Here is an 11,422-nt window from a genome sequence, read left to right as displayed (position 1 = left end):
GATCTGATTGTCTGCAAACAAAAAAAACTGAGGAATGATGCAACAAGCCAGATCTTGGCCTATGAATGTGAAGGCTGTAGTAGATCACCTGATGGATCTGTCTTAGAAATCATCTCCACTTTTATTTTTAGATCATTCTTAAAATACTGTATTCCTTTCTATCTTTCTATCTATCTTTCTAAGATAAAAAAATTCCTTTCTATCTTTAACCTTAGCCATGCAACTTGTTTTTTAAAATTTGTATATATGTACATATATACCACACGTGCACATATGTAACTGAGCTTTCTTTGTAATTACAATTATTTATTTATTTGTTTGTTTGTTTGTTTATGTATTTATTTATTTATTTATTTATTCATTCATTCATTCATTTATTGGATTTGTATGCCGCCCCTCTCCATAGACTCGGATATCAATCCATCACCTTCCTTTTCTTTATACATATTGGGTATGATTCAGAAAACGTTTTTCACTAAATAGTTAAACATCAATTTATTCCAATGAAAAATACTCAAGATAAGATATGCAAGTTCTCGCTACTGTTTATTCATAACAACTCATTTCCATGCAAATCAGAACTGACTGCCAGAAATGATTAACATGCCTGTATAAGCTTATAGCTATATTTTTGTACAATACAAAATGTAAATCCTTTGTTTACAATTTATGCAATCAATTCTCAAGGTTGCCAGACTATCAGAAGAGATATAAACAAAAAAGAAGACCACATAAAAGATATTAAACAATTTAATATATTAAGGCTATAATATATTTAGAAGTTCAATTTTTCATTAACTATGAAAAATTGAAGAAATTAAAAGTTGCTTTGACAGTACCTCCAAGTATATTTCCATGTACAGTATATTAATAGAAACATTTCAGTTTTTTATGACAATACAAAAAGGAACAAATATTGTTATTGTAGATCAAAATATAGAAAAAAGTCTTCACCCTAGAAACTAGCTCAAAAGAATAATTTAGAATTCAGAAGAAATAAAAACACATTTATACTGCTACCTCATTTCATATAAGCTATAATACACAACCGCAATCCTAAATCCACTATGCTTTGTGTAGTATTTACAAGATGCAAATGAGATAGGTTTCAGTTCAGAAAAAGGCTTCGTGTCACTTTAAAAAGATGTTTTGAAGTTCTAGATTCTTTTTTGAACTTCCTCAGTGACTGCAGATGTAGTACAAAAGGATTCCAACCAGGCCAAGAGATATAATATTTAATCAGTATTCCAGTTGAACACATCTTCACTTCTCAAGCTGTTAATTATTATCATATAAATATATCACCAGAGTCTGAAAGACAGTACAGGAAAAGGGAAAATGTAATTATGGAGAAGGATCTTCACTCCGAATTGCTTTGTACTTAGCCATGTCCTCTGGGAACACTTTCGTCAGTTCCTGAATCAACAGACTTTTGAATTTCTAGGAGAAAAAGAGAAAAGTCATGCAAAGAAACTGGAATTTCACCTTTCAACATGATAACAACCCAAAGCATACTTCCAATCAACAAGAGTGGCCTCACTAGACCATCAGAATGGGCCAACAGAGCCCACATCTAAATTGAATTAAAAATCTGCAGGGTGACCGGACGATTGTTTTGCATAAGAGATACCCTTACAGTCTGAGAGATTTGGAACACCTTTAGAAGGAAATGTGGGCAAAGATTCCCAAGGCAAGATGTGCCAAAAGACTGATTGCTAAATCAGAATAAACACAGAGCGTAACCTCACCTTTTTGTACATTCAGCTCTAATGTACTGACTATACAAAACACTCAAGAGAGATTACTCAGCTAAATCAGTCCCTTTACTGCAGGTAAGAATAAAACCATATACAGAAGATTTGTTCACTGTGGTATATTTTGCTTACATAATAAAATCAAGAAATGAAAAAGTGCTTCAACAAAGTATTTAAGTGTGTGCACACTTTTGCAGCCACATTATTCTAGTTTTTTTAGCACACACACACCCCCAAAACCCCTTTCAGCTTGTTTTTTGATAGAATTTTGCAGCTTATATATTAATATAAGAAGAGAAAAAAATTCTGAAATGATTTATTTTGAGGGGTTCTTTACATCTCAAAAACCTAGCATGTTAACAGGAGTGAGATAACTTTTGATATCTAGTGTATATAAAAAAATCTTAAATCTTTCATGCTGTAATATTTTTAAAATTTTAAGTGTTCCACTAAAGAAAACTATGAGAACTGGGAAAAAATGTAAAAAGCCCCATGGTCTCAAGCAATTTTTAAAATATATGAACTTTAAAAAAAAAAAAAATATGGAAGCAATAATTGAGCATGCAACAACCAGTCGGATTCCACAAAGAATCAAAAGCAACACATTTCACTTCAAGGGAGCCCTGACGTCACACTGCCTCTGATCTTGCTGGCCTTCTGGAAAGGCCTGAAGACAGGGTTCTGCCATTTCACCTGGTGGTCCAGTCACATGGGGATGGAGCTTGCAAAGTGGTTCTACTGCTAGGGAAATTGCATGCGCACGCCTGCAGGTTATGGGATTTTTTAATGTCATACTATGATTAGCCATTAGGCCATATCTGGATTTCAAGGCTCCAATCCTCCTCCGCAGGGAGGCGGAACCGATTAAGAGGTTCTGCCTCAGATGCCTGATGGACCTGGAGGGCTTTCAGAGGGCGCTTGGGGTTTTTCCGGATTTGCTTGTGCACAGTTTGGCAGAGTCTCTTGCTGCAGCCTGGAATACGGCGGCTGCGGAGGCTCTAGACCAAATTGCGCCTTTGCGTCCTCTCTGTTGCAGTAGACCCTGGAGATCTCCTTGGTTCACTGAGAAACTCCGGGGGATGAAACGCTAGAAGAGATGTCTAGAGAACTATTGGAGGAAAAGTAAATCCGAATCTGACAGAACACTTGTAAAAGCTCATATGGAGATTTAGAAAGTGGCACACAGGGCGACAAGATGCACGTATAATGTTGTCCTAATTGCATCTATGGAATCCTGGCCAGCCGCTCTGTTTAGGATGACTCACTCTCTCCTTAATCAGGGGGGAGTTGACGAACCCTTGCAGGGTAGTGCTGAGGACTTTAACAAGTTTTTCGCAGATAAAATTGCTCAGATCTGGACAGACCTTGACTCCAATTGGAATGCAGTATCAGCTGACAATGAGTCAGTCGAGATGACAGGGGCCCATCATACTCCACCTTTATGGGAGGAGTTTGGCCTGGTAACAACTGATGAAGTGGACAAGGCCACTGGAGCTATGAGTTCTGCCACCTGTTCATTGGACCCGTGTTCTTCCTGGCTGGTTTCGGCCAGCAGGGCAGTGATACAGAACTGGGTCCAAGAGATTACCAATGCTTTGTTGAGGGAGGGGTCCTTTCCAGTTCCCTGCAAGGAGGTACTCGTGCACTTCCTCCTCAAGAAGCCTTTCCTGGATCTAACTGTATTTAACAACTATCGTCCTGTCTGCAATCATCTCTTCATGGGGAAGATTGTTGAGAAGGTGGTGTCCCTCCAGCTCCAATGGTCCTTGGATGAAGCCGATTATCTAGGCCCTCAGCAGACAGGATTCAGGCCAGGCTACAGCATGGAAACTGCTTTTGTCGCGCTGATGGATGATCTCTGGTGGGCCCGGGATAGGGATTTATCCTCTATCCTGCTGTTCCTTGACCTGTCAGCGGCTTTCGATATCATCGACCATGGTATCCTTCTGCACCGACTGGGGGGGTTGGGAGTGGGAGGCACTATCTTAGGGTGGTTCTCCTCCTACCTCCTCCTACTGCAGTTGGTGTTAGTGGGGGGGGGGTCAGAGGTCGACCTCTAGGTCCCTCCCTTGTGGAGTTCCTCAGGGGTCGGTCCTCTCCCCCCTGCTATTTAATATCTACATGAAACCACTGGGTGAGATCATCCAAGGGCACAGAGTGAATTGTCATCAGTATGCTGATGACACCCAATTATACATCTCCACCCCGTGTCTACTCGGTGAAGTAGTGGAAGTGATGTGTCGGTGTCTGGAGGCTGTTAGGGTCTGGATGAGTGCTAGCAGGCTAAAACTCAACCCTGACAAGACGGAGTGGCTGTGGGATCTGCCTTCCAAGGACACTTCCATCTGTCCGTCTATCACCCAGTGGGGGACTTTTGCTCCCCTCAGAGAGGGTTCGCAACTTGGGCACTCTCCTCGATCCACAGCTGACTTTAGAATATCATCTTTCAGCTGTGGTGAGGGGGGCATTTGCCCAGGTTCGACTGGTGCACTAATTGCGGCCCTATTTGGATAGGGAGTCTCTACTCATGGTCACTTATGCTCTTATCCCTTTAAGGTTCAACTACTGCAATGCTCTCTACATGGGGCTACCTTTGAATAGCATTTGGAAATTGCAAATTGTGCAAACACAGCCGTGCGAGCAGTCATGGGCCTGCCCAAACATGCACATATCTCCCCAACACTCCACGGTCTGCATTGGCTGCCAATTGGTTTCCGGACTCAATTCAAAGTGTTGGTTATGACCTACAAAACCCTACATGGCATCGGGCCAGAACACCTGCGGGACCTCTTTCTGCAGCATGAATCCCAGTGACCGGTCAGGCCTAATTCAGATCTCGTCAACTAGACAATGTTGGTTGGTGAGCCCTAGGGGAAGAGCCTTCTCAGTGGGGGCCCCAGCCCTCTGGAATCAGCCTTCCCTGGGAGATTCATACTGCCCCCACCCGCCTCGCCTTCCGCAAGAGTCTTAAGACTCATTTATGCTGTCAGGCTTGAAGCCACTAGACTCTTGCCCCCTGGCCAATGAATGTGTTGAGTGAAAGTTGATAGAACGGAATGACTGTTTTTTATGGGTTTGGGGTTTTTAGATTTTAAATTTAATTAATTGGATCTAAGATGCTATATATTGTTTTACTATATGTTGAAAGCTGCCACAAGTCCTCAGAGAGGGGCGGCATAAAAGTCCAATTAATAATAATAATAGTAGTAGTAGTAGTAGTAGTAGTATCAGAAATACAAAATAAGACTATTACTAAAATAGAAGAAATTTACAGGTGCCAGAGAAACAGAATTTGCATTTTCTTTTACTTGTATATTTTGTTCTTTTTTAATACAGTAGAACCCCGACTTACGAGACTAATTGGTTCCGGAAGGAGGCTCGTAAGTCGGAACGCTCGTATGACAAAACATTGTTTCCCATAGGAAACAATGTAAAGTCAATTAATCTGTGCAACAACCAAAAAAACCGCTGCCGCTAACTTCCGCGTTCGGCTTCAGGAGACAGCTGCGAAGCGGCGCGGGTGTTTTAAAACGTCGCAGCCGGCCTGGGGGGCTCGGGGGGAAGCCCCCGAGCCCCCCAGGCCGGCTGCAACCTTTTAAAACACGCGGGATACGAGCGCCAAGGAGCTGTCTCCTGAAGCCGAACGCGGAAGTTAGCGTTCGGCTTCAGGAGACAGCTCCTTGGCGCTCGTATCTCGAATGTGAGCTCGGGAGGCGAACAAAAATGTCGCTCCCCTCCCAGCTCTTATCTCGAGTAGCTCGTAAGTAGAGCTGCTCGTATGTCGAGGTTCCACTGTATATACTTATTATTGTTGTTCTTTATTTTACATTTTGTATTCTGATATGACCTAAAGGCTAGTCTATAAAGGATTATTAAATTACAAAAGGCTTTTGGTTATTTTGCTGTCATTTTTGTGTTTTTAACTTTGTACATTAGTCAGACATATGGAATAGGAGACTGTATAAATTTAGTAAATAATTAGATAAGTTAACAGCAAAAACTAGTAGTTATTGGCTTGAAGCTTTTGAATGCACATGTAGACACTGTACACTTAAGGAATATGGTAGGGGTTTGTTTTATGTACAAGTGACAACTTACCTTCATAGTATCAATTTTACCTTTCACTTGTTCATTTTTGGCTAGAGCTCTTTCCAAGCATTCTTTAGTATATAATTGGGGATTGCGACCTTGATCTATATATCTGAGAAAATAAATGTTATGAGATTTTAATGTGGTTCACATATATTAACCATGCACATATGATGTGTATTCTACCAATATCATTTTCTGAAATTCACACTTGATTATCATTAACCTCACAATCACAATAGCACAGAATTTAAGAAACATTTATGAGTACTCAACATATGACCAAAAATTGAGACCCGAATTTAGATCATAAGTCATTGTGGTCATTAAGCAAGGCACCCATATGATTGCCATATTTAAATAACAGCAATACCAATTCCCCTTCAGGAAGTGGAGGACGCCCAGCATCAACCAGCATGCAAAAATCTGCCATGGGCTAAGAGGCATTGGCTGGCTAGCCCACTGAAGTGTGGATCTCTTCTCCACCCCCACTCCTCTCCCTGAAGGCTTTGGCCTTCTCCCCATTCAACCACATGATTCCAAGGGCAAAGGAAATTTTAGCACTGAGCTGCAGAAAAACTTGCAACTTCATGATCCCAGCTTCCTTGTCTCAGCCCAGTGTTGCAGTTCCCCTCCCCTCTATGTACAGAATATCTACACATGGTCAGAATGATTTTGCCCTGTGGGGTGTGAAATCAATCTGATAAGTGGTCCCTCAAAAGAGTGCATGGCGAAAGCTTAGTGGGATTTTAGTACAGGGCACTTGCAGAGTGGGGTGTTTTGGGTTAGCCTGGCTCCGAAAATCCTATGGTGCCAGAACCCCAAGCTAAAATCCCATTTGACTTTTGCTATGGAGTTTTTAAGTCAGCATCTTTGAAAGTGAAGGGCTGCTTGGCAGAGGAACTGTGCCCTAAAATCAATGTGATTTCTGTTCTCAAAGAGGCTGGTGGACCTTTTTCAGACACTCCCCAGGAATGAGAGTGAGCTCCAGTGACCTTCCCTGCTAGCTTCCCTACTGATTTTCTGGAGAAGTCAGCAGGGAAGATCACAAATGATTAGAGGATCATGGGGGTGCTTTGTTGTAAGTGAAACAGGTTGCCAAGAGCCCAGACTGCAATCGTGTAATTGTGGGGGCACTACAATGGCATAACTTTAAGGCACCATTGTATTTTTGAACAATTGCTCGACAAATGGTTGTTAAGCAAGGATTACCTTTAATAACACTGAGTTCCCAGCAATTTATTGAGTCTATATAGAAAAGATCTAAGAAAAGGTATGAAGACCATTCAATAGTATTGTATATGAAAACTGATCAACTTATTGCTCTTATGGCCCATTTTGTAAGCAAAACTGATGATATCAGTGAAATTCTGTGCCAAGCCACATGTACCTTCCCATTGGTTTTAAGAAAATAAACCAAAAATAAATACTGCTATATTAAACATGAGATAAACTTAATATGTCTAGAACTTTTTAAACTACCATATTCCCATAAAAATGAAAAATGTCCTCCAAATCTGTATCTGTAGAGAGATTTCATTACCTTCACATTGCAGATACAACTACAGCTTCTGCAAATGTATCTCCCAAGAGCCAAAGGATATAAGATGCTTTTCAAAAATCAAACACTATTTAGCATGGTGCACTCCAAAAGATATTTAAAAATGAAATTTCTAGTGTTTACACATATACTCTATGCCCTGCAGTCCAATTTATTAAACTTATTGTGACAAGGTATGTGACTGCTCTTGTGTAAATAGTATCAACATCCCTAGGGCTACATGCTGACAGCTGGGATAAGAAGTTAAACACTTACTCGAAGACTTCCAAAGGCACACTGATATCATGAAGCTGTTGTCGGCACTTGTCAATATCTTGCAAGCCTGTAACCATAAAATTCCTAGAGAGAAACCATTTTTATTAATTTATAGCACAGTGAAGTCGAATTATCAATTTATACATCCTCTGTGCTGGCAGAGGGTTTATAAAAGACATTCTGAGGCTTATCAATAACCAATCTAGCTGTACAACATGAAATGCAATAAAAATAAAGGAAACAGAAGCTCTAAAAACAAAAGGGAAAGAGAGCAAATTGGCAAATCTCCTTTAAAATTCTTACCCTGAAGCTAAACACAAGGAATTCCCCACAAAATTAGAATGACAATTTCAACTTCCCATTCTACCATGTGTTTATAGCTTATTTATAAACAAGACCTTACACTACATATCTTTAATATAGATAATAGCTATACAAGTAGTCTTCAACTTACAACTGTTTGTTTAGTCACTATTCAAAGTTGCAATGGCACTGCAAAACTGGCTTATGCAGCAGCACCATGGTCACAAGATCAAAATTCAACTGCTTGGCAACTGGTTCATATTTATGCCAGTCACAGTGTCCATGTTACTAACTCACCAACTGAGTAATTCACTTAACAAATGTAGAAAGAAAGGTCATAAAATGGGGCAAAACTCACTTAAATATCTTGCTTAACAACATAAACTTTGGGCTCAATGGTGGTCATAAAGCAAGGACTACCTGTATATCATATAGCTGTCACAGACGACATCTGTAATGCTTACAAACAATACTTCATTTGTGAGATACCTTGACTTTCCTCTAGGTCAGTGTTTCCCAACCTTGGCAACTTGAAGATATTTGGACTTTATTATTATTATTATTATTATTATTATTATTATTATTATTATTATTTATTAGATTTGTATGCCGCCCCTCTCCGCAGACTCGCTGGCTGGGGAATTCTGGGAGTTGAAGTCCAAATATCTTCAAGTTGCTAAGGTTGGGAAACACTGTTTTAAATTACCCTTCCCTCCCATGTGGCATACTGTATATGTAATTATATGAATGGTGTGCTTCCCAATCCCACCCCAGCATTTTTAACAACTACTGTTCTTCCCCGTGTTTTTGATTCCTCGTTAGCCACCTTATCACGTCAGGTGAAATATGTGGTTGTGTGAAATGTAACTAACTCAGTGTTTCCCAACCTTGGCATCTTGAAGAGATCTGGACTTCAACTCCCAGAATTCACTGGCTGGGGAATTCTGGGAGTTGAAGTCCAAATATCTTCAAGTTGCCACGGTTGGGAAACACTGCTCTAGGTGCTCAAGACAGTATCCATAACTAATCTTCCTTTTCTCCTCATAACAAAAGTCTGTTATGTAGATGGGCTCACAGGGAATGAGTGCCTGGTCAAATCACCCAATGACTGAGGGTGGATTAGAACTCGGAATTCCCAGAGGCTCATCCAACAATTTAACCACAATGGCACATTATGGAAAAAAGAGTGAAAACAATTCTCAAAATATGTTACATTGCAGCTACGTAGTAGGTTCCAGTTAACATTGAATATTAGGAAGAAAACAACAGCCTAATACTCAAGCTCTTAAATTGCAAACAACTGCATTTAAAGCTGCTTTGTATAAATTTGCTTTTGCTTCTAAAATGATTTTTTAAAATTGTTTCAGACCATCTAATGAATGTAAGTTACACACAAACAATTAAGTTACACGCAAACAAGCACAGCAAAGAATGTTCTTTCTGAGTCTACTTAAAAACTTTTAAACTATGGGGCGTGCATAAGTGCACTTTTGTGCCTAATGTCCCTGTCCTACTGTCTTATTATCCTTTCTATTACTATGTTCTACTTATGTTATGTTATGTTAATATATATATACTTGTTATGTTATGTTATGTTAATATATATATACTTGTTTGACAAATAAATAAATAAAATAAATAAACAAAACGCCATCCCTCCAGGTGACTATTTCCCACAATTCCCAGGGCTGCCACTCCCGCCAGCCCCACTCGCTTTGGGAATCCCGAATGGGAGGGAGGGCACTCACAGTTTCTGGCTGAGTCCCGCTTGGCTGCTAGGCTGGAAGTCGCTGACAATGATGCCCAGTTGCCGGATGTTTTCCACGAACTTTTCCAAGTGCTCTTCCAGAGAGTCGAATTTCTCCGCCATCCCTCGGAACCAGAAAGCAAAGCCTAAGCTCCACCGCGAAAAGTCTCTTCCGCTACACCGGTCTCCGGGTTGCTAAGAGCGCGGCCATGAACGCTTTTAAAGTACCATTTCCTCTTCCGGCTCAAAGGAGGGGCTGTCTCTCCTCCCCAGCCCCGCCCCTTTTAAATGGAACATACAGTACAGTAATCTCCGCCCATACAAGGAAGACTTCCTTACGTCTGCCCTCGTGCGCACGCGCAGTTCCCGCTCCTTGTTTAATTCTGCGTTCTGAGCTCCTTAATTTCCCCCTGTGTTTTCGGTCGGGCGGCCTGATTTTTTTTTTCTAAAGGGATAAATAAATGAACTGTTTTTTTATTTTCTTATTTTTTTTAAACGAACGTGCGGCTCTCACAGGTTTATTAGTCTCATAGCATCCAAATTGCTGTCTTTTATACTGGTGTAAACTGACCCCGGAGTTCATTCTACCTTATGCACGCGAATAGCATTTAGATAGCAATAGCATTTAGACTTAAATACCGCTTCATAGTGCGGTTGCCAGAGGGCTATACGTTAACCATTAGAGGAGAGGGTGATTTTGTTTTATTAGGATTTAGTTAGTTCAGTGTTTCCCAACCTTGGCAACTTGAAGAGATGCCAAGGTTGGGAAACACTGTGTTAGTTACCTTTCACACAGCCACATATTTTGCCTGACGTGACAAGGTGGCTAACGAGGAATCGAAAACACGGGGAAGTATAGTAGTTGTTTAAAATGCTGAGCCGGGATGGGATTGGGAAGCCCACCATTCATATAATTACATCTATGCCAGTACGGGAGGGCAAGGGTCCTTTAAAACACTATAAAGTTGGAGCCAAGTGAAGTGATGTGTGTGGGTTCATCTTGCATTTCACATCAGGATTGTTGCCTGTCACACCAGGATTGTTGCCTGTTGCCTGTTTCCTTCATGTATTTCATGATGTAGAATCTGATGTGTGCACATGACCCTTTTTTTATGGCTTTAAGACGACAATTCTCAGGGTAAAACCCACTTCACTGCCTCTTGGTAAACTAGTACAAAAGTACGTTACAGTCTTAGCTTATGATATAAGGTACCTTGAAATTGACCTCTACTATCTTTTTTACAATAAACTACCTTTTATTTCTTAAAGGACATTGTTTCAAATTACAAAATGCAACTAATTCCATGTGGTAAGCATGTATTCTGTAGTTCTACAGATAGACTTTACATATATTGCCGCCACATCAGGTTTACATCAAATCTATAGAAATTGCCCACTAGTTGGTAAGAAAGAGCTCAGATTTTATATTTTATACCTGTGCCATTTACTGCTCAAAAGAAATTTCCCAATTGACATATTTTATTGACATTCAGTTTATTTACATCCAAATACGTTAAGCTACTACAAATACGAAGCTCTGTGACTGAAAGTCCTCATTGCATTAAGCCATAAAGTGATTTCTTTGGTTTTACAGTAGCTTAGCAAATTCTGTAAACCTAAACCCATACTGTTTAATACAGTAGCCAGTTGCTACATTTTACATTTTATCAGATGTAAAGTTCTTCGTTTACAGGATCATGAAGGATTTTAACA

General features: G+C 40.3%; 1 protein-coding gene across 1 annotated transcript; it reads right to left on the bottom strand.

The window, feature by feature from the left end:
* Positions 1 to 527: 527 nt before the first annotated feature.
* On the bottom strand, positions 528 to 9,970 carry MED10 (mediator complex subunit 10). The gene is made up of 4 exons (XM_070747013.1): positions 9,711 to 9,970; positions 7,660 to 7,743; positions 5,853 to 5,955; positions 528 to 1,440 (listed from the first exon to the last, which is right to left on the bottom strand). The coding sequence occupies exons 1-4, from the start codon at positions 9,830 to 9,832 to the stop codon at positions 1,345 to 1,347; spliced, it is 405 nt and encodes a 134-aa protein (XP_070603114.1). The 5' UTR covers positions 9,833 to 9,970; the 3' UTR covers positions 528 to 1,344.
* Positions 9,971 to 11,422: the final 1,452 nt, after the last annotated feature.

This window comes from Erythrolamprus reginae, chromosome 3 (genome assembly GCF_031021105.1).
Source record: "Erythrolamprus reginae isolate rEryReg1 chromosome 3, rEryReg1.hap1, whole genome shotgun sequence".
Classification (NCBI taxonomy): Eukaryota; Metazoa; Chordata; class Lepidosauria; order Squamata; family Dipsadidae; genus Erythrolamprus; species Erythrolamprus reginae.
Note: the sequence above shows the minus strand (reverse complement) of the source record. Positions and strands in the feature narration are given on the sequence as shown.